We start from the raw sequence: 27,891 nt of genomic DNA on the forward strand, positions 1-27,891 counted from the left end.
CTTGGTCATTCTACCATAAGTGGTCTGGGTGGCCGAGTGGTAACGCACTTGCGCTCGGAATCGAGAGGTTGCGTGTTCGACCCTGGGTCGGGCCGCTATTTTCTCCCCCCTTTCCTAACCTAGATGGTGGGTTCAAGTGCTAGTCTTTCGGATGAGACGAAAAACCGAGGTCCCTTCGTGTACACTATATTGGGGTGTGCACGTTAAAGATCCCACGATTGACAAAAGGGTCTTTCCTGGCAAAATTGTATAGGCATAGATAAAAATGTCCATCAAATACCCGTGTGACTTGGAATAAAGGCCGCGAAAGGTGAACATTCGCCTAACAGGCTTGAGGTTTGCTGGTCGATGTGAATGCGTGATATATTGTGTAAAAAATTCCATCTCACACGGCATAAAGCGCTTTGAACTTCGGATAAGGCGCTATATAAATAAAGAGAATAAAAAAAAAAAATAGAATAAGTGCAGATGGCTGATACCACCTAAACACGCATACATCAAAAGCCGTGAGGGCGTAAAAACTCGAATCGTATAAACCAATTCATGTCCAATATAGGCAATTAAGACCTGACGGACAATAAGCCCCTTAAAATGTACTTACTCCGTTCGGACTATGGGATTGCATTTCAGCTTGGAAGCTTAAAACGTAGTTTGCTCATTAAAATTGAATTTTCACCAAGACTTTTTTATTTTATTTTTTTTTAATCGTATCGTATTCCTTATCTTTTTCTGAATCAAAATATACATGGATGTCATGTTTACTGAGAAAATGTGCTCAGAATTAAAACAAATCGATGTGCAGGTGTGACATGGTGACGCAGTAGTCTCCCATCAAAACAGCTCTGCAGAGTTGTCTGCCGGCCTTGACGGTTTCACATATTATAGGCACTACATCCTCCGTAGAGACGTGCGCAAACCGTTTCGGTCATTGGGTTTGGCCTAGCCAAGCCTTACTACATGTAGTCTCGGTGATGACAGGATTTCATTTTTGTTTTAGTTTTAGGCCGACAGATTGACTAAATGTTTTGATATCGCTTCACGCGACTTGTTTTGTTTGTGTCTGTACAATCTTAGCGCAGTTGTCCCCTTGTCGGATGTGTTACGTGTCTTGCTTGTCGAAGATGAGGCTTGTGTCGTGTATCCACGTATTCAATCTACCATGACTGTGTCGTAAGAAAGTGGCTGTGAGAGGAGGTATGATTTTGTTTATGTCATTCTGTTTTGCAATACGTGGTATGTCACCGAGACAGTGTATTTAACCTTGTTGTTCTGGCGTTTCAATCTCTTTTATTTGATTACGATAAAACAGTGAACTGGCAGAAGCAAAAACAATAGCAGGAAAAGCTCATTGGTAAAATAACTCATTTGTTGCGCGATCGGTGTTAAATCTGTTATGAAAACTCATCGTGCAGGTGTATGAACATATTTCATCTTCAGTGACTCGCACCTTTCAAATGTAAAACGTGTCGCTGTAAGCCGCATACAGTTTTACATTTTCAGGGAATTGCCAGAAAAGGCGCATAGGTATTAAATATGTTAAGTCGGGGTGTGGGGTGTGTGTGTGGGGAGGGGGGGTGGTAACACAGTGACTCTCAGACCTTACTGCACACTTGCAGCGCTGCTACAGCCAATACTGTTTGAAAAATATGAAGTTGGGTTATTTATGAGTAGTCAAAACGCCCCGAAAAGGACCAAGATAATATGTTGAGGATCTTAGACACAGGATTTCTAGAAAGTAAACCGCTTTGCGTCTGCGGCATCAGAACCAGGCTGCAAAAGTCATCGAGCAAATAACAGCATTTATAACGTTCAAGTATACAAGAACTTATTTATTAACATGAAGTAGGTCTCTTACCATATTAACCTGAAGACGCAGACAGAGAAAGACTGCGCACGTGCAATCCTACCTCAAAGTACGACAACCGTAGGCCTACCAACAGGCTCGCGCACACTGGTTATCTGTCAGTATTTAAAGGACTGTTGCTTTGAAATAGATATCATTATCGCCATTTATAACTATAAGATGGTGTAGAAATGTGCAGACACATTGTATGGTTACGTTCCTGCGAACCTCATGTATTGAACTCCTACATAGTGTCATTTATGAATAAACTTTTTTATAAGAGAAGCGTCTTGTCAAAGCGCGAGTGTTGCGGAATAGATCGATCTGTGTGAGAGTGAGAGTGTGTGTGTGTGTGTGTGTGTGTGTGTGTGTGTGTGTGTGTGTGTGTGTGTAACCGTCTGTCTGTATTTTGTTAGTTTTGTGTTGACTTTCCAAGCAGGCCAGCCGCCATCAACTTGCATAAACTGTTGTTCAACGAGGGCTAATAAACTGATTGACTGTTTTATATTTTGTATAACATTTGTTTGTTTGTTTGCTTAACGCCCAGCCGACCACGAAGGGCCATATCAGGGCGGTGCTGCTTTGACATATAACGTGCGCCACACACAAGACAGAAGTCGCAGCACAGGCTTCATGTCTCACCCAGTCACATTATTCTGACACCGGACCAACCAGTCCTAGCACTAACCCCATAATGCCAGACGCCAGGCGGATTTGTATAACATAGATATATAATGTTTACTTAATATAATATATAATGAGCTGTTACTGATATTTTAAGATCGTAAAATAAAGCATCTCCGTTTGTAAGCCCTAATAATTATCTCATTGAAAAAAAGCTGATTCCCCCCCAAAAAAATAATTTTAAAAAAAACAGGGCTCCCCCGTCCTCTCCCATTCTTCCAGTTCTTCTCCCACCCCCATTCCTGCGAAGAAAACAACATTTGATCAATACAAACAGCATTATCCATTTATTTGCATCTTGTGTCAGAGCCCCAGCGTATTTTTTATTCACCTCTGCTCTCCCTCTGAACTCGGCACTTCCATTCATCACTGGGAGCGGAGACGTTTCCCGATGGTAGCTTGACAAATTCCTGGCGCATTAAGGATGATTCCGTAAACATGTTTCTTGAAATCGATCGGCTGTGGCCTTTTCTTCTCTGATGGTAAACAAACTTGACAAACGCGATGTGGGAAGATAATAACGACTAACTGTCAGATCCATGTACAGTTATAGCAGCCACCCAGACGCCAATGTTGTTTTCCACGCCTACAAACAACAGGTTCAAGCGGAATCAAGAAACAGTCAGCTGTAGCAACTTCTCTTCGTTTCAAGTAATTACTTTCAACCGATCCGGCTATTGTGCTTAGAACTGATCAGCGTGAACTAATACTAATATGTGGTACGTTTTTCAACGTACCTTATTGAAATTATAGACTGAGACAACCGGCACAAGCGGGGCAGACCGCAAGGAGAAGACGGCATGCTACAGACGGAAGCGCAGGCTTTCAATGCACACTCTCAACCTGGGCAGACCGACATTGACATTAGAAGCGCTACCAGTGTACACAGGTCTAGGTAACAATCACATTTAAACCCGATTTCCTGAGATGCTGTCCAACTTGACAGAGCATGGCTCGGAGGACAGAAGCGAGACGAAGGTGAAACGAGTCTTTCCCAACCCAGCGTCATCGTTTTCTGTTATGCAGGCAGCCGCGTGTTGAAAGGCGGCAGTGTGTGAACTAGTGTTTCATCAAGCATGAGACGAATATGATTTGTCTTTGAAACCAGTGGTGTGGTACTTATACTGTATTTGGTTGCAAGTTTGTCAAGTTATTTTCGCTTCGGAGCAAGACACTGATCTGCTTGTGCCTGAAAGTGATTTTAATAAATGTAATCTTTTGTTTTGTTTTGACAAACTTTCAAATCTTCTCTGTATGTTTTTTTCTTCTAAACAAACTTTCTGGGTCTTCAGATTCCGTTTTTCTTTGTGCTTTTTTCCCTTCCACTTCTACTCCTCCTCCTTGTTCTTGTTCTATTCTCATGCCGTGCTTCAAGACCCCGTAACAAGCTGGTCAGCCAGTCCCAATATAACATCTGTGCAATTTGTCAGGGCGGTTTTCCCCCTCTCGCTGCTTCTTTCTGTGCGGTTACAGATGGTTCCTGCCACTTACTCTCATAGAATACTTACCACCCACTATCATCTTTCCCTCAGCCCTGCCCAGCCCAGAATCCGATCTTCATTAGTTGTCAGAGAGAGGTAGACCAGACTGCGCTATACAGCGCTGGCACAGGTCTGCTCCAGTAACGATCACCTTGGTTTCGGACACTCTTTCTGACAGCCTCATAATTCCGGGGGTGTCTAGTTGTACAATTTCCTCTTGGTTTCCCGGAAGTATATTTATCTTCTCTCTCCATATTTGATTAGCTAGACCACGCGAGCTCTTCGGGTAAGGAGGACGGAAGAGAAAGAAGCACGGGGCACACGGACGTCAAAGGGGATGATTGTCTGAGCTGATCATTCGCCGCCTGTGTGTAGTGTAGTGTGGTGTGGAGCAGTGTAGTGTGGTATGGAGCAGTGTGGAGTAGTGTAGTCACGTGATGTGAAGCATTGTAGGGTATAATAATAATGATGACAATAATAAGGCATAATATTTATAAAGCACGTGTATCCAATGTTTAAACTGGCCTGCTCAAAGCGCTGTACAATCATTGGGGAAAAAATGTAATATAACATCATTTACAGGGTAGTATAAGCAGTGTAGCCATGTATTGTAGGGAAGTCTATTGCTATTCTGATAGACACTGACGTGGGTGAATTCGGGGGTTGTGATTGGATAGTCTCACACAGCCCTATTTCGATCATCGGTCCATATTTCCATGAATGTTTCTCAATATCTATATATATATACGACTAGTGTCTGTCTGTCTGTCTGTCTGTCTGTCTGTTCGCGATGCACGGCCAAAGTTCTCGGTGGATCTTTTTCAAATTTGGACACCGTATTCAGCTACACCCCGGACACAACCTCATCGATGAGATATTTCAACACGTGCTCTCAGCGCGCAGCGCTGTGCGCGCTGAACCGATTTTTTGTTGTTGTTTTTTTTGTTGTTGTCGGGATCCACTACCAGTAACTCTTCCTTATCTTCTCCAGTGTTTTCAGCCGCGATTATCTCCCTTCCTCCGTGTGGCGTCAATCCATATTCCCGTTACTATTTTTAGAAGGTCACTGCACGTTACTATTTTTAGAAGGTCTCCAGTGTTTTGCGCGTTTATCTCCTTTCCTGCGTGCGCCGGCAAAGCCGGCGTACACCCGGCAAAGCCGAGTCCCAGGCGCAGCCTGGTATTCGGCTCTACTTCTTCCCGGCGAAGCCGGTACCCGGCGAAGCGGATAAATCATCTAGTCCTTTATATTTACAACAACAAACTTAAGGCTATACGTGGTTTCGGTTCAAGACGATCAGACGGTCTTTCCACTACTATCATTCCGAACGAAGACATGCAATTCTTCTTACCAATGCTTGCCAACGCTAAAGATGATATAATTTGCATATGTCAGACGAAATATGACATAGTAATACAATGTATGCCCTTGAACACAGCAAAATCTCTGAACTGAAAAAAGTGTCGAGCGCAAGGGAGGTCAACGCATTGCCAAGTCTGTGAGACGCGGGCGTGCATGTTTATCTCACTTGAAAACGGACTTTGTGAAAACACGATCGACTGATGTTAATAGTGTAGTTTAGTTTAGTGTATATAAATGGTAGTATGGAGTAGTGTGGTGGGGACCAATGTAGTGGGGAATGGAGCAATGTGGTATGGAGCAGTGTGTTGTAGGGTAGTGTGGTGTGGATCGATTCGTGTAGTGCAATGTGTATTGGTGTACTATGGTGTGGATTAGTGGGGTTTGGTGTGGATTAGTGTAGTGTGGTGTGGATTAGTGTAGTGTGGTGTGGATTAGTGTAGTGAGGTGTGGATTAGTGTATGGTGTGGAGCAGAGTAGTGTGGTGTGGATTAGTGCAGTGTGATGTGGTTAGTGTGGTGTGGATTAGTGTCGTAGGAAGCAGTGTAGTGTGGTGTGGAGCAGTGTAGTACGATGCGGAGCAGTGTATTGTAGGGTAGTGTGGTGTGGATTAGTGTAGTGACTGTGTTGTGTGAAGCAGTGTAGTATGGAGCAGTGTAGTGTAGGGTAGTATGGTGTGGAGCAGTGAAGTGTAGAGCAGTGTGGTGTGGTGTAGTGTATAGTGTACTGTTGTGTGGAGCAGTGTAGTGCAGGGTATTGTGGTGTGGAGCAGAGTATTCAAGTGTGGTGTGGAGCAAGGTAGTGTGGTGTAGTGCAGGGTATTGTGGTGTGGAGCAGGGTATTGTGGTGTGGAGCAGGGTAGTGTGGTGTGGAGCAGGGTATTGTGGTGTGGAGCAGGGTAGTGTGGTGTGGAGCAGGGTAGTGTGGTGTAGAGCAGGGTATTGTGGTGTGGAGCAGGGTATTGTGGTGTGGAGCAGGGTAGTGTGGTGTAGTGCAGGGTAGTGTGGTGTAGTGCAGGGTATAGTGTCGTGTGGGGCAGGGTAGTGTGGTGTGGAGCAGGGTAGTGTGGTGTAGTGCAGGGTATAGTGTGGTGTGGATCAGGGTAGTGTGGTGTGGAGCAGGGTTGTGTGGTGTGGAGCAGGGTAGTGTGATGTGGAGCAGGGTATTGTGGTGTGGAACAGGGTAGTGTGGTGTGGATTAGTGTAGTGTGGTGTGGATTAGTGTAGTGAGGTGTGGATTAGTGTATGGTGTGGAGCAGAGTAGTGTGGTGTGGATTAGTGCAGTGTGATGTGGTTAGTGTGGTGTGGATTAGTGTCGTAGGAAGCAGTGTAGTGTGGTGTGGAGCAGTGTAGTACGATGCGGAGCAGTGTAGTACGATGCGGAGCAGTGTATTGTAGGGTAGTGTGGTGTGGATTAGTGTAGTGACTGTGTTGTGTGAAGCAGTGTAGTATGGAGCAGTGTAGTGTAGTATGGTGTGGAGCAGTGAAGTGTAGAGCAGTGTGGTGTGGTGTAGTGTATAGTGTACAGTTGTGTGGAGCAGTCAGTGTAGTGCAGGGTATTGTGGTGTGGAGCAGAGTATTCAAGTGTGGTGTGGAGCAGGGTAGTGTGGTGTGGAGCAGGGTAGTGTGGTGTGGAGCAGGGTGGTGTGATGTGGAGCAGGGTAGTGTGGTGTGGAGCGGGGTAGTGTGGTGTGGAGCAGGGTAGTGTGGTGTAGTGTGGAGCAGGGTAGTGTGGTGTGGAGCAGGGTAGTGTGGTGTGGAGCAGGGTAGTTTAGTGTGGAGCAGGGTAGTGTGATGTGGAGCAGGGTAGTGTGGTGTGGAGCAGGGTAGTGTGGTGTGGAGCAGGGTAGTGTGGTGTGGAGCAGGGTAGTGTGGTGTGGAGCAGGGTAGTGTGGTGTAGTGTGGAGCAAGGTAGTGTGGTGTGGAGCAGGGTAGTGTGGTGTGGAGCAGGGTAGTGTGATGTGGAGCAGGGTAGTGTGGTGTGGAGCAGGGTATTGTGGTGTGGAGCAGGGTAGTGTGGTGTGGAGCAGGGTAGTGTGGTGTGGAGCAGGGTAGTGTGGTGTAGTGTGGAGCAAGGTAGTGTGGTGTGGAGCAGGGTAGTGTGGTGTGGAGCAGGGTAGTGTGATGTGGAGCAGGGTAGTGTGGTGTGGAGCAGGGTATTGTGGTGTGGAGCAGGGTAGTGTGGTGTGGAGCAGGGTAGTGTGGTGTGGAGCAGGGTAGTGTGGTGTAGTGTGGAGCAAGGTAGTGTGGTGTGGAGCAAGGTAATGTGGTGTGGAGCAGGGTAGTGTGGTGTGGAGCAGGGTAGTGTGGTGTGGAGCAGGGTATTGTGGTGTGGAGCAGGGTAGTGTGGTGTAGTGTGGAGCAGGGTATTGTGGTGTGGAGCAGGGTATTGTGGTGTGGAACAGGGTAGTGTGGTGTAGTGTGGAGCAAGGTAGTGTGGTGTGGAGCAAAGTAATGTGGTGTGGAGCAAGGTAGTGTGGTGTGGAGCAAGGTAGTGTGGTGTGGAGCAGGGTAGTGTGGTGTGGAGCAAGGTAGTGTGGTGTGGAGCAAGGTAATGTGGTGTGGAGCAAGGTAGTGTGGTGTGGAGCAGGGTAGTGTGGTGTGGAGCAAGGTAATGTGGTGTGGAGCAAGGTAGTGTGGTGTGGAGCAGGGTAGTGTGATGTGGAGCAGGGTAGTGTGGTGTAGTGCAGGGTATTGTGGTGTGGAACAGGGTAGTGTGGTGTGGAGCAGGGTAGTGTTGTGGTGAGTCGGTCATTAGTACGTAGAAACTTCAGTGGGGCTGAGTCACGGAAGAGGCACCGAAATGAAAGGCCAGCAAATCTGTGATTGTTATGGCAAAGAAGGCACCAGGACTTTAACCACAGACTCTTTGGCTATCGTTTCTTTTGCGCCCAGCACTGCCGGCAGCCCTATTAACTGTTGCATTCTTCATGTGCACGTTCCTGATTACCCGACTGTTCTGACTTACTGAATGTCAGACGTACTGAGACGTAATGTCAGACGTACGTATGGAAACAAATCTTATTGATGTTGACGTCGTCATTGTTGTTGTCAAGCTAATTTGTACCTGCAGAAAGTTCTTATTATTGTTATCGTAGAACCGGACAAAACATGCTGCATTGGGTGTCAACATGAACAAGGAAAGTTGTCACGGGCTTGCGTACGACCCTGGCCCAGTTTTCATTTTCAATGTCAACGGCACTGCTCGCTGAGCGTCGACGGCAAACAAAAACAACTCGCTCAACCTTGGATACTGGCAGGTGTGCTGTCAAATCCGGCACTTCTTCCATTTGAAGTATTGTTACTAAGTTTGAGAAAACGTGGTTTGAAACTGGAGGAATAACTGCTCACAATTAATGTCCGTCCAGTGAGGCGCCAGTCTTTTCTTCGCCCTTTTCACGTCTACATAACTTCAGGCAAAGAATTAAAAACGCCTAAAACCCGAGACAGACTTCCAACAATATTACACGAATATTTGATTTATCATAGTTCCACCACATTGTTCCAGTGTTTTTAGCCAGAGGAAACAGTGACTTCCGTTCGGGCGGGCACTGATATCCCTTTCAAACCAGGCGCCCACGTGATTGGATTTAATATGGTAAAATGCGCTATCGAACTTTCTGCGCTCCCAATACAGGGACATATAAGTTTGTCATCATTTTCACGAGTTTTCATTCACAAGCACCTGGGAAATAAATCTCATGTTCCCCGGGGAATAAATCCCCGGTTACCATAGTTGCAGGAAGCCCTATTACATGGATAATCAAAAGCAAACCCAATAGAAACGCTCGAGGATTCTTCGGCTCTTTTCATTGGCGTTTCCCCAGACCTAAACAGACGACAAGACACTGCTTTGCAAAGTTCCAAAAACCAACTGGCAAACTGGCAAAAGTAAACAAAAAAACAAAACTACTTCAATAAATTCGTCACAAACAAATGAAACCTACCGATATGTTATGTCTTCTTACAAAGTCACGGAGTGCGTGTATCTGTGTTTCGATACACAGACGTTCGGAGAAACACGAACGTCAAGTTCAAGTAAAACGACACCTGACACACACATTTTGACCCGTGCACAAGACGTTGTATCGATAAACGAAGCACAAGTAAGAAACAATAATAAAAGCAAAGAAAATAGCAACACGATATGCAAACATCTAACAAAGCCGAGCAAGCAGAATGACAGGTCCAATGAAAAACAAAGAGGTACCGAGTCGGAAACAAGATCGCGATTCTTTCCTTCGCTGCACGACGCAAATCTTCTGTGACCTTTGACCAAACGTAGCTTCCACATTCGATCACCGTGCTCAGCTTAATATTTACAACAGAAAGCCGAGGGGGTGGAATACCGAGATGAACCTACAGAAATGTGCATCCTCAAACCTGACATATTCATCCCAACTCATTTAATGAACTCAAAAACACAGAAAGTTGCTTTCACACGCCATCTTTGATTGCCAGTGGTTATCAAACCGGGACCCGTGTGGTTATCAGCACGGGACCCGTGTTTCAAAGCATGGCTCCCTGGGTTGATTGTGCACTTGTTTTCTCACTACCAAAATGATGACAAAAACGATGTTTGATGGTTTGTTGACAGACCAGCTGGTTTGTCAGTCCTCGGGGGGCATATCGACTTTTGTTTCATATCTATTGACCAAGGCCGAAGGCCGCGGTCAATAAATATGAAACAAAAGACAAACAAGAAATTCCTCCGAGGTAGGAAAAACACCCCCGTCCTTACCAGAAGTCAGAAGTCAGAAGTCAGAAGAGAGAAAGTCAGAAGTCAGAAGAGAGAAAGTCAGAAGTCAAAAGTCAAAAGTCAAAAGTCAGAAGTCAGAAGTCAGAATGTAAACACAGGGTCCATTGCGAAAGGGTACGTCGAGGTAGGAAAAACACCCCCGTTGGTCAAAGGGAAATAACCATTCTCACTGCCACCAACTGAGAAGGTTATTTCCCTTTGACCATTAATATGTCACTCTTAATCTTAATCCACCAATAACTCCCTAACCGTGTGTTTGACTGGTCCCAATTTTTGTAAGGACCGTCTCAGGAATGTATAGAACCTGTTCACCAAGTTTGGTGACGATCGGTCCGTTCATTCTTGAGATCTATATGCGAACACAAACACACAAACACACAAACAAACAAACACATCCAGTGAAACCTATACACACCCCTATACCGGGGGTGTAAAAAGCTGGTCTGTCAACAACCCATCAAACATCTTATAATGGCGCTCAGACACGAAGAGAGCTTGCGCATGATATGAATACAAAACTTTGTGAAAGTTCAAAAGTGATCGATTATTTTTATGATGACGCCACAGGGTTTCAATATGAGCCTAAGAGGGGCCATGGGAGAAAGCACGCAGAAGAACTCGATCCACTTTTCACGCACATAAAAAAGGACGAAGAAACAAAACACAAAAAACAAAGTGTGCCCCAAGGATTTTCCGTAGAGCTAATGCCTTCTGTCTAGGCTCTGGAAGATCATCTCAGCAAAAACACTTTACTAGTGAAGCGTGAGATACGCAATAGTATGTACATGATTCTGCTTGCGTGATCTCTTTCTATAGACCCCTGTCCTTAGGCCAAAACTTTTATCAAAGTCAGCTTGCGTCTGCGTAGCTGAGGGTCAGCAGCTGAGGTTGGACGGTGGAGGTGATGCATGTTGGAAGGAGCAGTCGAGACAGAGAGAGGCTCACACACGCGCGGAATATCATTGTATGCAGTTAATGAGTAGCCAAGTAGACACACGAAGAACTGATATAAAATTTTAATGACGGTCCATGGCACATGCATATTGAAAAATGTTTCTTGTGGATATGTTGTGGTCTTGTCGTCTTTTCTTTTCTCTGTCCGGTAGTGATCAGCATGCATTTAAAAGTGAAGATCCATGATGTGGAATATTGACACAAACTCACACACTCTCCCTCGCTCTAACTTTACTTAGTTTTATTTTATTTTATCTTCCCATTTAATGTATACCCTCTCTCTCTCTCTCTCTCTCTCTCTCTCTCTCTCTCTCTCTCTCTCTCTCTCTCTCTCTCTCTCTCTCTCTCTCTCTCTCTCTCTCTCTCTCTCTCTCTCTCTCTCTCTCTCTCTCCTTTTTGTGCATAAGACCTTCCACAAACAAAAAATTTAACTCCAAAATCTACAATGTCCTCGTCAGTTTTTATCGAATGACAGACGAGCAATTTCCTGGCCGAATATTGTAGTTAATCAAAGCTTCATTCACTGCCCAAGAGGTCCGTTCTGTCAGGGCCAGTCGGGGTTCAAACACGCAGGAAATGAGGAAGGGAGCAGACAAGAAGAAGAAAAAAGCCCTGGATGCCTCTTTCCTCCTGTTATTACTGATCAGACGATAGATTCAGTGGACGCAAAAATTTCAAGAACTCAACGCCGGAATTGCTGTTGTTCAGCTTGAAACATTTTTGCATTAGATATGGAAATGTGTGCAAGAGACGCTTGATAAAATGAACAAAATTAACAAGGCAGAAGGACGGTAAAATCTTGAGTTCTGTGCTAATCCTGAATATGGTGATGTGTACCTGTGTCTGTGTGTGTGTGTGTGTGTATTCGTGTGTGTGTGTGTGTGTGCATTTTGTTTGTTCTAAAACAAAAATCACGCTCATGTGTGATTGTGCTGTTTGTGTGTTATACATGCATACATTATTTGAATGCAGCCAAGAGAGTTATCAAATAAAATGTTCCCTGACAATGTACGAACAACATATTTCTCAATTCTGTGAAGTGAGTGTAGCATTTATACTTGGTACTGTCATTCTCATTGGAATTCACAATATAATAGTTCACACCGCACAATTAAAAAGCTGAGCGACCAAGTAAAAAGCCGTGCACTGCGCCAGGTCCTTGCCCATGCTAGTGTTGTCATGTCACAGACCTGTCCCTTGTGTAAACCATGATCAAATCATAACTTATCCCTCCCTGGCAGCATTGGCCAATAAGAGACACGTTTTGTTCATACACCAAGAGGCTATTGAGCAACCATGCCTTGTCTGCACAATACCTAGCCCACAACGGGCTTGGGACACAGTGTCAACAGAATGGGCTTGGGACAGTGTCAACAGAATGGGCTTGGGACACAGTGTCATCAGAATGGGCTTGGGACACAGTGTCATCAGAATGGGCTTGGGACACAGTGGCAACAGATAGGCTTGGGACACAACGGCAACAGAATGGGCTTGGGACACACTGGCAACAGATAGGCTTGGGACACAGTGGCAACAGAATGGGTTGGGACAAAGTATCAACAGAAATGGCTTAGGACACAGTGTCAACAGAACGGGCTTGAAACAAAGTGTCAACAGAATGGGCTTGGGACACAGTGTCACCAGAAGGGGCTTGGGTCACAGTGTCAACAGAATGGGTTTGGGACACAGTGGCAACAGAACGGGCTTGGTACATAGTGGCAACAGAACGGGCTTGGGACACAGTGTCAACATAAATGGCTTGGGACACAGTGCAAACAGAATGGGCTTGGGGCATAGTGCTAGTGCCAACAGAATGGGCTTGGAACACATTGTCAACATATGGGCTCAGGACAGTGTCAACACTATGGGTCTGAGACACAGTGTCAACAATGGTATTGGGACACAGTGTCAACAGAATAGGCTTGGGACACAGAGCCAACAGAATGGGCTTGGAACACAGTGTCAACAGAATGGGCTTGGGAAACAGTGTCACCACAATGGGCTTGGGACACAGTGTCAACAGAACGGGCTTTGGACACAGTGTCAACACAATGGGTCTGAGACACAGTGCCAACAGAATGGGTTGAAGACACAGTGTCAACAGAACAAGCTTGGGACACAGAGCCAACAGAATGGGCTTGGGACACAGTGTCAACACAATGGGCTTGGGACACAGGGCCAACAGAATGGGCTTTGGACACAGGGCCAACAGAATGGGCTTGGAACACAGGGCCAACAGAATGGGCTTGGGACACAGTGTCAACACAATGGGCTTGGGACACAGGGACAACAGAATGGGCTTGGAACACAGTGCCAAAAGAATGGGCTTGGGACACAGTGTTAACAGAATGGGCTTTTGGGACACAGTGCCAACAGGGACACAACAATATGCTCAGCTGAAATCTGAGACAGGTGGTCACGTGTCATACAAAGCAGGCGGGCAATGGAGGGGTTTGTGGACCCAATAATAACGTTCTCATTTTCAATGACGTTGTGGGTATTACTGCCGCAACAACAAAAATAAAGATACAATAATATAACATGAAATAAAGACACAAGAAACGAAAAATAAAATAATGATAAGAAAAGGAAAGAAAATCGACTTCTGGAATCGCCACATTTTCACCTACAAGTCGACAGCTTAAGCCTAGTCGTAGTAGTGGAGGGAGGTGCAGAGTGGCAATCACATCATCTCCTCGGGTGAACAAACTCCCGTTTGTTGCTCTTCTCCCCAGCAGCCTGGCCTGCACTGCACACTACCATCTTCATGTAGACAGGTAGACACGCTGCGTGGTGTACACAAGTAGACATACACTGCTATACATACAGCAGCCACTCATACAGCCAGACAAGTGTGAGACGATGACTGTCCATGACATTGTTGCGCGCTGTTTGGGTTGTTTGGCGCATTGCACTAATAAGATGCGTGTGCCTGTATGATCACGTGAGACTTGTGAAAGATCTCGGCAGTCGAGCGGGAACCTTTGCGAAGTAAAGAACAAGAAATGACTTCACTTGCTCGACTCACTTTTATTGCGTTTGACTGAGAAGCGTTCACCCAACAACCAACCACCAGAACAAACAGAACAACAACACCACAAATGGCGGCGTCGACAGGATTATTTCATTATTTCCTGATTTTTTTTTATAAATATTTTTTTTTTGTGGTGTTGTTGTTCTGTTTGTTCTGGTGGTTGGTTGTTGGGTGAACGCTTCTCAGTCAAACGCAATAAAAGTGAGTCGAGCAAGCGAAGTCATTTCTTGTTCTTTACTTCGCAAAGGTTCCCGCTCGACTGCCGAGATCTTTCACAAGTCTCGCGGTCTCACGTGATCGTACAGGCACACGCATCTTATTAGTGCAATGCGCCAAACAACCCAAACAGCGCGCAACAATGTCATGGACAGTCATCGTCTCACATAAGTTTGTTTGGGGTCAGCATGCTGTGAAGTACTTGGCTCGTGTGGAACGAACACTTCTCCCACTCTTTAACAAGATGCTGGCATCCCCAGACCCAAGCCCCGGCCACAGACACTGGTATAGCTGGGTTTGGTGGGACACTGTATGGAATCAATTCGTAGAATGCATCCACATCCCGCATCCTGAAAGAGGCATGATGTTGAAACTGTTGATTTGCACCTGACAAACTGGGAGCCATTGCAAACTGAATGCAGATTCACTTCCCTATGATGTTGGTGTTGGCTTACCTTTCAGGCCTACTTCTTACTCCTGCACGCTGTGGCTGTCCTGGACTGTGTGATCAAGCTTCACTGACGTCAGAGCAAGGTGATACAGTCATCCACATAAATTTTGCCAGTAAAGATTATGCTAGTGTTGGACAGTTTTTGAGCAGGCAGGTAATTTCTCTGCATAGCCATCTCCTGTGCCTCCAGTAAACTCAGCCTGGCTGCCTTTATCAACAGGTAGAGTAGCACGGGGTTAAACGCCCAGGTGAGGTCAAACGCCCAGCACCGATATTTCGGAGATGACATGACCGAGCGCGTCACTTCGTGCTTTTCTGACTTCGTTTACCAAGCAGACGGCGGGAACGTCTGCTTGGTAAACGAAGCCAGAAAAGCAGGAAGTGACGCGTTCGATCAGGTCATCTCCGAAACATCGGTGCTGGGCGTTTGACCTCACCTGGGCGTTTAACCCCGTGCTACTCTACTACAGCTACAACATTTTGGTAGAACCTTGCAATACTTGTTCTTTCTCGCAGCCTTAACAAATTAAATGTGTGTTCAAGATAAGATTTTACAGTGCTGGAGTCCTTGTATAAATACAGTCAAACCTGTATATAACGACTACTCAAAGGACTGGTCAAAAGTGGTCACTATAGACAGGTGGTCGTTATGGACAGTGTCCCCTTTCGGCGGACCTCGATCCAGGCTCACTCTAATACTCCAGTATACGATAAAACATCTCAGAGAGAGAGAGAGAGTATTGAAGTATGAAAGTCAAAAACAGTTAAGAGAGCTCTTCCCGAGAACGAAAAAAATTACCTACCACAATTTGTTTGCATGCAAGGGTCACCTGCAGATGGTCACTCAAAGGACTCATCACTTTTTGTTAAGGTCAACGGCAATAATCAACAATATACATTCTTAGTGGGATGCAGCTAATAAAAGAAGCTTGCATAATCTTTGCCATGACCCACTGCCCACAGCTATCCGAGTTTATTGTCGCTAGCAAACAATGCAGCCAGTAGCTACTCGGCCGGGTGGTGTCTCAGGCCAGTGACCAGTTGTAGCAGTCTATGACTCTGTCAAGTTGCAAGGATATTTTTGTTATGGAAGACAAGGGGAAGCATAGCTTAAGGACATAATCAGATGGTGTCAGGCACTAAAGTTGCAGTCGGACTCATACTTCACATAACATTCTTCTTTTCAACACCCAATACAAAGTGGCTTCGAATTGAGTTCCATCAACCTTTCTGCAATCGGATGTGACCGGTACCGTTAGCAGTTTAGGGATAGAATGTGGTGTATGACTCGCAGTTTGTACAGGAATGATGGTGCAGTTAAAAAAAATAGATAATGGATGGTCATCTAAGACAGGTTGAAACTGTCAGTTGGGACCAAACCTGACTGCCTGTGGTTGCGAGACAGATGCTGGCTATGAAAAGGTGAATTATATAGTAAAACCTGTCAAGAATCCTTTGGAGTGGTCTTTATGGGCAGCGTAGTCGTTATGGAGAGATGGTCATCAAGGCAGGTTCAACAGTATATATACCATATGTATAGAGGTGTCTGTGTCTGTGTCTGTGATTGTCTGTGCCTGTGTATGTGATCTGGTTTGTTCAAGAAAACACTACGTCCATCCGAGCTCCTCACACTGAGTCATAACTTCTCTCTGCCTAATCTGACGAATAAATTTGTACTGAAATAGTGAAAATGGTTTGCACACATTTCAGGCCACTCGAACAGAAATCATAAAAATAACAAAACTCTGTTTTAATAATATCCTTCACATATATATTATATGACACAAACATACCTTGAGAAATCAATGTACGTAGCACAGACACTGCTATAATTCATGTAGAGAAGTGCAAATTGCATTACTGTGTTTACACTAATCTGGTCGATAATCTCTTATTAGGGAAATGAATGTTACCCTAGACTTCTTCAAGTTCCACCAAGACACCATTGCAGTCTTTGGGATGCAGGAATACGACAGGATTGCCATGAGCGCCTGTGGAAGGCTTGTTGCTAAGCATGCGAATGTTCTTGGATTTCATCTCTTGCATGGCTGCACTGATGTCATTCACCTGATTTAAACAAAAATATCTTTCATTGAGGCTTTACATGACACACAAAAGACATTCTTCATAAAACTAGTTGGTGATACATGTATTGTGCAGATGGTGCTGATACAGCTTTTATTTTGTGCACCAGGCAAAACTGAGGAAGGAACTAGTATGTTTTCTTCTCTTTGTATCTGCAAGCAATTTCTTAATCATGTAAAGCCGAGCGGTGGTAGCTTCACGGAAACATTAACTGTCTGTGTCTGCGCCTAAGATGTTACCATGCATGTGTTTTTAAAAGACATTTGTCAGGATGGCATTCAAACCACACGCACCAGACGAACAGACGAACAGAATACTTCTGACAACAAAATAAAAAATCAACAAAAGTGTAGTAAGATTCCAAATTGTATTCAGACCAAAACAACAATCATAAAACATACATGGGTTCTTCCATAGAAAATATATCTATAAAGAATCTAGGTTGGCTTTGATAGTCTTTCCTTCTATACTAACAAATAAAATCTAAGTCTTTAAACTGCTGAAAAATCGGTCATGACCCATAGGTACCCTGGCGACCTAACTTACTCTCCAAAACAAAACCTAAGTCGGGCAGGAAAAATCGGGCAGGGGTTCAGGGCCTGGGCAAAATCGAGCGACGCCTGAGGGACCAGGCCGTGTCAGTGCTGACCCAATTGTATACGGCACTCCGGGGTGACTACCGACGCGCTCGTGGGAGCGCTGGAGGCTAGGTTCGAACCCCCGAATCAAACAGAAATGCACAGGGCTTCTCTCAGGAGCCGGGTGTGGAAGAGGGGCGAGCCGCTGGCGGCACTCGCTCTCGATCTAAAGGGGATGATAAGGAAGGCCTATCCCACGGCTACAGGAGAGCTGTCCGAACAACTTAAGGTCACGAGCTACCTCGACAGTCTGGACAATCCAGAGATGGAATGGGCTGTCCTTCAGGGAAAGCCAGCGACAGTAGAGGAGGCTGTCACACTGGCAATGGAGTTTGAGTCTTTCAGGAAGACGAGGGCTCGTCGGCGCCTGAAGGAGGACGCACAAGTCTTCACAATAGAAGCGAACTAGCAACGGAACGACGGGACGGCAGTCGTCACGTAGAGACATCATCTTTTTTTTTTTAGGATACCACTGGCAGGATTGAAGTAACCTAATACTGAATGTAACATAGTATAATCCTTACGACAGACATATCTGCATTTATCTGATACTGCATGCAATGTGATCCTATCCATAAAGAAAACTCGCTTGACAATAACACCTCTTACCTCTATGCAAACATGATGCATTCCTCCACTGGAATTTTTCTCCAAGAAATTCTTGATGGGGCTTTTCTCACCAAGAGGATGCAATAGCTAGACCAACAGAACACAGATGCAGACAGTTACTGGATATTGCTGCTGTGCAGAGGAAAGTCTCTGAAGGAAGGTGGTTGGGGGAGTGGGAGAGAAAATGTAATTATAACAGCTGCGCAATGTAGGGGTGGGTTGTGCAGGCACAAACGGTAAGCTTTAGATAGGGTCAGGAAATTATGAAGAGGGGAGTTTTCCAAGAAAAACCAAAGGTGTAAGGAATTGTGTTTGTAATAGCAATGACCTTGAAATTTAATGGCAGTTAGCCAAACTATGTAAATGACTTCTTCTTCTTCTTCTGCGTTCGTGGGCTGAAACTCCCACGTACACTCGTGTTTTTTGCACGAGTGGAATTTTACGTGTATGACCGTTTTTTACCCCGCCATTTAGGCAGCCATACGCCGTTTTCGGAGGAATGTAAATGACGAGAATCACAAAGAACACCAATGCAGGCTGAGTTTGACGGACTCAACCACAAAAATGCACCCGAAAAAAATACAATTTAGTCTAGCTGGGAAATGTCAGGCTTTTCTGATTTTTAGTCGCTAGGTAAACAGCATTGATATCTGTGTATTTGTCTCAAACACACACACAAATAATTAATGCTTACAAAAGCAATAACAAAGAGGCCGGCCTACCTCAATTTTAGTGTCACCCAGCTCCACAAATACCACAGTCACACCATGACTTGGAAGGGCCTGAAACAAATGGCAAATGAAAGCTGAGGTTACACCTTTGGGGGATGAAAACAATTCTTGCTTCCTTCAAAGTTAACATACACAGTAAGTACACCAGCCTGTTTACCAGGTTGATTGTAGGCATCGGGGGGGGAGATTATAATGGTAGAAGTGACAATTTTTTTGCATGTATGCCCGGGAACACACTTTTACACATGAATTCTTCCAGATGATATTACCACACTGCCTATACTGTTAATTTGTATTTGTTATAAATGCCTTTGATGGTGTCATATCCGTCTTTAAAAGGAAGTTGAGACACTGTGGCAACCGCAATTTTTAGTCAAATTGATTGAAATGTTGGTCAAACATTCTTTGACTCAGTCCAGACTATGAGATTGAATTTCAGCTTAGATTCAGAAGCTTAATTAATTTTCCATTAAAATTATAAACAATCTTAATTTTTCCATTAAAATTATAAACAATCTTAATAATAATTGAAATTTTAAAACTAATTCAAAAATTCTATATCATTTCTTGAGTCCAAAATACTTAAACATGTCAATTGTCATGTTTTTAATATTTGTTTAAAATTAAATCACTTGTTTGCTTGTTTGTTATTGTTGTGGTTGAACAGTAACAATGCACATGTGGTAATGACATACAGAATGATTCGTCCTAAAATACTAGGCAGATGCGTTTGAGGGCAGATCTTTCTGATGAAGCTGTTTATTGTAAATCCAATGATATGACTGAAAAGGCCATACATTCCCCTACCTTATTCAGAAAACAGATTGGGTTTACATGAGGTAGTGTCTATACAGTGGAACCTACAACACAGACACCCCCCAAAATCAAATTCGCAAAAACAAGGTTCCTGCGTTAAAACTAATAAACAATCAGAACTGCTAAAACAAAACATATTCTGCATGTCAGTAGAAAGAACAATCCAATCTGCATCCAAATCAGGATAGTTTTGTTCACATGTCTTGTCTAACAATGACATTATGGAATACTGAATGGTGTAGGCGTCATTCCTCTGAGAAGCCGTAAAAGGCAGTTTAAGAGGCCGTTTTAGTGGGTAATGAGACAAAAACCGGTACATTTCAGTAACTTCTAAACGCTTTGCCTTTCAACTTTCAGAGATTTGTGCTAACACATGTCAAGAAGGACATTCAGAATTTTAATTCATTTGAGACATTAGGTCTTCTGTTATTTGACATGCCAGAAAGAGTTCTTAAATCGAAAATTTCAATAATAAATTTTCATTTGATTAATATACTTACCCGAATCACATATATATAGCATTGACGCAGTCTGAGATGCTAAGGTCTGAAAAACGCTACCCGTCTTAAAATTTTTTAAAGGGAAGCAACCCCACCACAAAAAGTGTAAACGGATGCGTTGGTAAGGACGCCAGACCATGGGAGTTATCTCCCATTGGTATGTGTGACGTCACTACCGCTCCCGAACACGTGGTCTAAGTCATACGACTTTTATAGAATACCAAGAAACTATAATGCGGGGTTGGCGGGAGGGCATTAACTATGTGATTCGGGTAAGTATATTAATCAAATGAAAATTTATTATTGAAATTTTCGATTAAATTACATATTCTTACTCCGAATCACATATAACCGTAGTCACAGTTGCTTGTGGCAGAAGGGTGAACGGGATAACCGGAAGACGAAAACCCAACCCAACGGAAATCGTCCTGCCTCATCTCATGCCTAGGATGAGGATGAAGGTAAGAATTGTCGAAGTCCGAAGCCACAAGAACAGAGAGTGCAGTAGCCGACACCGCGGACGGGTGGAATGGCCAATGCACAGGCTGAGGCTGAAAGCCTGGGTGCCCGTAGGCCAGCCGTTGTTCCAAAAACCCCGACGTACATGTTGCACGGACTGAGGCCGGAACGTTGAGGAGACCACTTCCAGCAGGAGATGGTCTTGCCAAAACCTGAGAAAGGTGGTAAGCCACCGAAGGTGACTCCTCGAACCGGAAGTAGGAGTCCTCCTCCCTCTCGGAACTGAAGTCAGCCATCGCCGAAGGAGCGACCGAAGCGGAAGCCCCGACGACGAAGCACCCTCCGAAAAATATCTGGTAGTCACTTCCACCGCAGCCTCAAGCGCAACCTTGAGCTTAGGCAGAAACCCAGAACGTGTCTGCTCGCCAGCGAGAGACTGTGAGTCAGACTCGTCAAGCGACGGACACGGACCGAAGTCGCAGTTGCTAGTGGCAGACTGATGAACAGGGTGACCGGAAACCGGCCCAACCAGAAGCCGTCCTGACTCACACCCTGACTGGAATGAGGGTTAAAGTAAGAGGAGGCAAAATCCGGAGCCACCGGAACTGAGAAGGCAGTAGTCCCCACCACTGACGGGTTGAGTGACGTTTGCCCCGGCCAAGGCTGAAAGCCTGTATGCCCGTAGGCCAGCCGCTGTTCCTCACTCACCGACCTCCGAGATGAAGCGTCAGGAAGAGGGACAGAGTATCCGGGTGGAACCGGAAGTGCGACAGACGAAGCCACGCAAATGCGGAAGCGAATGTTGCACGGAATGAGGCCGGAAACACGAACGCCCATAGGCCAGTCCTAGGTCCAAACCGGAAGAGACCGCGACGGGTGCTAACACCGGAGGACCTATGCTTCCGGTAAAAACCGGAAGCGCTGCTGTCGTAAACGGCTGCTGCCTTTGCCCCGAGACTCCCATGCACGTACTGCGAAGTGGAAGAGACAGGGCAGAAATTGGCGGGTTGTGATCCTGCCCTGACCGTGTCCCCGAGGAGACGTGCACACCTGTCCCGCGCACAAAAGTGGGAGACAAAGTATGCCGGCCAGGAGAAGAACTGTTTCCCGGCAGGGAACGTCCTGTAGCTTCACGAGAGCTGACGGACCAGTTCGACATACCTGGCAGGTAGTGACCCTGCGCTGGCCGTGTCTCCGAGGAGACGAGCATAACTGTCTCACCCCGGGTGGGGGAGACAGAATACGCCGGCCAGGAAGAAACCTTTCTCCGGAGGAGAGTGTCTGATTGTATCACGAGTACATTTAGACCAGCTAGTGGAACCGGAAAAGCTGGCAGCAAAGGCGGAACCACAGGAAGAAGAAGAGGCACCGGGGGAAGAATCACTTGGAAACGTAGCCGCCGGCACCTTCAAAACCACCAACGAACTCCTATCTCCCACAACCGGGGAAAGGAAGGAGCTGGGAGACGGCAGGGTCCTCTGCATCTCGGCATGACCAAGATCGTGAATATCTGGAATGAGAGAACCAAACAAATACGCCAAGGGAGCACAGGACTCGTGTGGTGACGTAGAGGGCAAACAAAGTTCCAACAAGAAGGGCAAAGCCCATACGACTCACATGCTTTACACATTTTTCCTACCAAAATACATGTGACCTTGACCCAAGGGCAAGGTCATCCAAGGTCATGCAACACAAAGCTGTTAATTCAAGACATAGGAAGTACAATGGTGCTTATTGGCTCTTTCTACCATGAGATATGGTCACTTTTACTAGTGTTTTAGTGGTTCACTACCTTATTTTGGTCACATTTCATAAGGGTCAAAGTGACCTTGACCTTGATCATATGTGACCAAATGTGTCTCATGATGAAAGCATAACATGTGCCCCACATAATTTTTAAGTTTGAAACAGTTATCTTCCGTAGTTCAGAGTCAAGGTCACTTCAAAATATGTATACAATCCAACTTTGAAGAACTCCTGTGACCTTGACCTTGAAGCAAGGTAAACCAAACTGGTATCAAAAGATGGGGCTTACTTTGCCCTATATATCATATATAGGTGAGGTATTGAATCTCAAAAACTTCAGAGAAAATGGGAAAAATAGCTGTTTTTTAGGCAACATTTATGGCCCCTGCGACCTTGACCTTGAAGCAAGGTCAAGATGCTATGTATATTTTTTGGGGCCTTGTCATCATACACCATCTTGCCAAATTTGGTACTGATAGACTGAATAGTGTCCAAGAAATATCCAACGTTAAAGTTTTCCGGACGGACGTCCGGACGGACGTCCGGACGGACGGACGACTCGGGTGAGTACATAGACTCACTTTTGCTTCGCATGTGAGTCAAAAATGGGCGCTAAGTTCGTTTGCAAAACATTGAGAATGCAAAAGACATGGTAAAAAAATGCGTCTGAAACCACAAACAACTTCGGTAAATTCTGAAAAGAAGACTAGGGCTAGGGAAACCCTTACCCTAGCCTCCGCGTATGCACCGCGCTAGCTTTGACCCTGTCAGCCAGACTGACACATCAAAGATGGCGGCAAAAACAATGCTACTGAAAATTCAGCTATGCAAAGTGCTTGACTAAACTATAAGTTCATCCAGGGCAGAAAAAAGGGACAGAAATTACAAAACTGTTAGCGTCGCCAGAAAAGACAACAAGAACAGGTGGTAAAGCAGAAGAAGCAGAAGATATAGGCTTAGAAACGCCTTTACCCTTGACATCCCCCTAAGAGCCACGCTCTAAAACGTCATCAGCCATGCCGAAACCAAAATGGCGGCCAAACGATAATGCTACTGAAAAGTACAAGTCCAAAGAATGTACAATGACCCAGTAGCCAAGACAAAATTCCTGTTGAAAACGTGACAAAATGGAAAGAGCTCACCAACTAATGAAGCAGAAGGTAAAAAAGACGGGTAGTGGCCGGAGGGAACCGAGCAAAAGCAAGCAAACCGGCCACGCGAGCGAAAAATATCATGACCTCCTCCTCTGAGCTGAAAAAGTCGTATGACTTAGACCACGTGTTCGGGAGCGGTAGTGACGTCACACATACCAATGGGAGATAACTCCCATGGTCTGGCGTCCTTACCAACACATCCGTTTACACTTTTTGTGGTGTGGTTGCTTCCCTTTAAAAATTTTAAGACGGGTAGCGTTTTTTAGACCTTAGCATCTCAGACTGCGTCAATGCTATATGTGATTCGGAGTAAGAATATGTAATTTAATTGACGGTAGGTCTTTGCTGAGTCATCGAACACTAACAATTTTGTTGTTATATTTCAAGAACAATAACAGATACGCCACATACTCATATTTTATGTACATATTTTATCACACATGGGTGGTATGTGGATTTCAACGCGAAAGTAATCTTAAAGAAGTTGACTCATTCAGAGCGCTGAGCGCAAATGTCAGCCAACACCTAGCAAAGCTCACTGCTGTCACACTTAACTGATCATGGCTCTTGTAAGAGCATTTTCTAAGAATTTGTGTGTGTGTTTAAACAAGTGAACAGCCATAGTTGAAAATGGATTAAATTTAAGGGTAAATTGAAGCTTTAATTTTTCTTAATACATGATCATATATAGCTTATTTCAATTTTTTTTCTGTTCAAACGGACAGGGTACATCTTCATTTTAAAAATCTTTCTGGCATGTTGCAAAACAGCAGAACTGATATCTCAAATGACTTGAGATTCCGTGTGTAGTTTACGACATGTGTTAGCACAAATCACTGAAAGTTTGAAGGCAATGCATTATGAAGTTACTGAAATGTACTATTTGTTTAGTCTCATTACCCGCTAAAACGGCTTCAAAAACTGCCTTTTATGCCTTCTGAGATGATTGACACCTACACCGGCATGCCATAGCAACCATGTAAGACAAGATATGTGAAGAAAACTGACTGTTTTGAATGCAGATTTGATTGTACTGTCTAATGACATGCAAAACATGTTTTTCGGTTTAGTTGTTCTGATTTAAACACTGGAACTTGATTTTGCGAATTTGATTTTAGGGGGTGTTTGCATGTGTTGTAGGTTCCACTGTATAGACACTACCTCATATAACTAAATCTGTTTTCTGAATAAGGTAGGGGAATGAATGGCCTTTTCAGTCATATACTTGGTTTTACAATCATGCAACAGCCTCATCAGAAAGATCTGCCCTCAAACGCATCTGCCTAGTTTTTTTATGATGGTTAGCAGAGAATGCCAGGATCTTCATATTCTGGTGGTGACTTTTTTAGTCCGATTGTTTGGTTGCTTTTTCAGACAAGACAGGGCAATGGCATGATGGAAACTACAATGACCAAACGTCACATTCTAGGACAAACAACACAAACCTGTTTTTCGCTGACTTTGGCATGCAGCAAATCTCTGTATAGTGTTGTTGCTTTGTCCAGGTCCGGGCAGGCAATGGCAATGTGGTTCAGCTTTCCAAGCTTCCAAGGTTGGTAACAGGAGTGGGACGTCTGAAGCTGGCGGCATTGCTTGAACTATATGTGACAAAAAATAAATACATCTAATTTATGAATGCAAGTCTTCATTGTATCTTACATTTTCAACCTTAACAGTAACATTCTAGACATTGAGTGGGCAAGACCTATAGACTCACAGCCAGCCCTGTTTACACTTCCATTCTATAGTAGGTTCTTTATCTATTGCTTTCTCTGTGTGTGTGTGTGTGTGTGTGTGTGTGTGTGTGTGTGTGTGTGTGTGTGTGTGTGTGTGTGTGTGTGTGTGTGTGTGTGTATATGTGTGTGTGTGTGTGTGTTGGTGAATTGTTTCGTACATGAATACTAGACTCGAGAGCATCAAACTGATATTTAACCATTGTTCATAACGACCACCTGTCTATAACGACCGTTTTATGCCGGTTTCTTGGGAGGTCCTTGTAGACATGTGTGCCTGTACTACCATTTACATCAGGCTACAAATTAACACGCTTGTTATGCCATCATTAATCCTTGCGTTCTATGCACAACTCAACAGCGCCAGAAAAAAAGCATAGACACAAGTCTCTTGAGTTTTCCTCAAGGGTGCACTTCACTCTTAACCTTGGAGAAACGTAACCTGTCTCTCTTTTACTAGTTTTAGCTATATTCGCAAGGCACTGTAGCCTTTAGGTTGGTTTTCTTCTTCTTCCGTAGAGGACTGGGTTCTTGCGAACGTCTCAGAGTCCTTTCTTTCTTTATTTGGTGTTTAACGTCGTTTTCAACCACGACGGTTATATCGCGACGGCTCAGAGTCCTGTCTGAAGTTACATTTAGCAGATCAACATAATAAATCCCAAATCAAATATACATATTTTTATCGGTAATCTGCTTCATGTATGATATTTGAAATTATAGCGGTTTAGTAGTCTAGTATGTTTTAGAGTAAATTACCAAGGAATGTGGAATTGCCAATGCCCTTCTAACAACGGACGTCGCCATGTTCGCGCTGCAGACGTTTTTCTCTAGGGGAGCCAACTCTCCACGAGTGTGCTGTCTCACTCAAAAATTGATATTGTGGAATAAATGGAAGGCGAGGACTATCTCCTTTGTTACTTGTCATACGGCACAGTCTCTTACACACACACACACACACACACACACACACACACACACACACACACACACAAACACACACACACACACATACACACACCACAGACTGTGTACTCTACAGTCTGCACACACACACACATAGAGAGGACTTAAATTGGATCCTCAGTAGCTCAGGGGTAGCATGTTTATGGTCAAAGGGGAGAAGGGAAGTAACCATGCTGCTCACTTCATCTCTTTCCTTCAATAGATAGCTGAGTCTTGATATTACAAAAAGTAAAGCATTGTAAAAGTTAGGGTAAGAAACTTTACAGCATTTAATTGTACTGAATTACCACTTGATGCTATAAAACTTCCTGGCAATATTGAAATCTCATATTTCTAATTCAAGGAGAGTCTTGCAAGACTGAAAGAACATTCATTTTCTAGCAGCAGAAGCAAATTAAATAGGAACCTAAACAATCACTTTGACTAAGAAGTTTCTTATATTCATTTTTATGTCTAAGAAAAAATTACATGGCTTGCTGACGACTAGGCAAGCCAAATAAAAAATATTGCTATATTTCTTGGCATTATTAAAATTGTTCAAATTACTCTTGTTGAAACCACATGCTTTTGGTTTTACTATGTCTCAAAAAACATACCCCCTTAAAGCTCCTGCACACACAGCCTACCTTGCCTGGAAAACATACATCCACAAACAGACAAACACACACACACACACACATACACACACACACACATATGCGCAGGAAGTGTAGGTTTGGATTCAGGCCGCCTTTGATATATATACAAAATGCAATACATGATTGTCAGCTGTATTTTTTCAAACACATAGCCCCTTGTGTAATAATAAATACACTTGATCTCTAAAGATAGGTGAGGTACAGAATTTGAGAGGTTTTGATTGTACTGATCGAATTAACATTTATATAAAATATACTGGTAATATTGAACTTCTGTATTCTTTATCATTTTCATTTTTTCTTCTTCTTTTTTTTTTTTTCATGCCCCTGTGCCCCTGTTCAACACAGGCAAATTCAATACAAAAAGCCATTGCTATGTCTTCAAAGATCCAATTCGACCAGTTTCTAAATCTTGTTTCTTGTGCGAGAAACAACTGTGAAAGAATCGAGTCAATGAAGAACATAGCATTATTGTTTGGCATTGTAAAAACATTTTTCCACCCTTTTATTTTACTACTATATTTTTTAAAAACATACCACCCTTAGCTCCTGCACACACAGCCGACCCGCTCTCCCTGGAAAACACACATGCATGCACATGCATACACACACACACACACACACACACACACACACACACACACACACACACACACACACACCTCAGGTTAAAGTTACAGAAGACTGAAATTAGATCCTGAGTAGCTCATGCAGGGATAGCATATTTATGGTCAAAGGGGAAAAGGGAGGTAGCCATGCATCTCACTTTATTTCTTTTCTTCCATAGACAGCTGAATTTTGAAATTACAAAAAGTAAGGCAAACATTTTTCAACCCTCTTTTTTTACTACTATATTTCAGAAAACATACCAAAAGCTCCTGCACACATGCAGTCGCCCCGCTCCCCCTGGAAAAAACGCACACACACACACATGCACGCACACACACATACACACACGCACGCACACACACATACACACACATACACACACACACACACACACACCCACACACACACATCTCTGGTTAAAGTTACAGC

At 44.3% G+C, this 27,891-nt stretch overlaps 3 protein-coding genes across 4 annotated transcripts in view; 1 reads left to right on the plus strand and 2 right to left on the minus strand.

Moving 5' to 3' along the window:
• Positions 1-25,091, plus strand: part of LOC138976013 (opioid-binding protein/cell adhesion molecule-like) — a 217,196-nt gene extending 192,105 nt beyond the window's left edge. The window contains exon 9 of the mRNA XM_070348811.1: positions 24,894-25,091. Within this exon, the coding sequence (XP_070204912.1) occupies positions 24,894-25,006 (113 nt within the window). The 3' untranslated portion in view covers positions 25,007-25,091. The remainder of the gene's footprint in view (positions 1-24,893) is intronic.
• Positions 6,643-8,122, minus strand: LOC138950681 (soluble scavenger receptor cysteine-rich domain-containing protein SSC5D-like). The gene is made up of 2 exons (XM_070322394.1): positions 7,666-8,122; positions 6,643-7,625 (listed from the first exon to the last, which is right to left on the minus strand). Exons 1-2 carry the CDS (start codon positions 8,120-8,122, stop codon positions 6,643-6,645), a joined length of 1,440 nt encoding a protein of 479 aa, XP_070178495.1.
• On the minus strand, positions 16,517-26,161 carry LOC138976028 (ethylmalonyl-CoA/methylmalonyl-CoA epimerase-like). 2 transcript variants are annotated; one of them, XM_070348824.1, is made up of 5 exons: positions 26,009-26,161; positions 24,965-25,117; positions 18,836-18,895; positions 18,114-18,200; positions 16,517-16,848 (listed from the first exon to the last, which is right to left on the minus strand). In XM_070348824.1, the coding sequence occupies exons 1-5, from the start codon at positions 26,054-26,056 to the stop codon at positions 16,696-16,698; spliced, it is 501 nt and encodes a 166-aa protein (XP_070204925.1). In that variant the 5' UTR covers positions 26,057-26,161; the 3' UTR covers positions 16,517-16,695. The 2 variants fall into 2 exon arrangements, with proteins under 2 accessions (XP_070204925.1, XP_070204930.1); XM_070348829.1 differs by lacking the exon at positions 18,114-18,200.
• Between the last annotated feature and the right edge of the window lie 1,730 nt (positions 26,162-27,891).

This window comes from Littorina saxatilis, linkage group LG1 (assembly GCF_037325665.1).
Source record: "Littorina saxatilis isolate snail1 linkage group LG1, US_GU_Lsax_2.0, whole genome shotgun sequence".
Lineage (NCBI taxonomy): Eukaryota > Metazoa > Mollusca > Gastropoda > Littorinimorpha > Littorinidae > Littorina > Littorina saxatilis.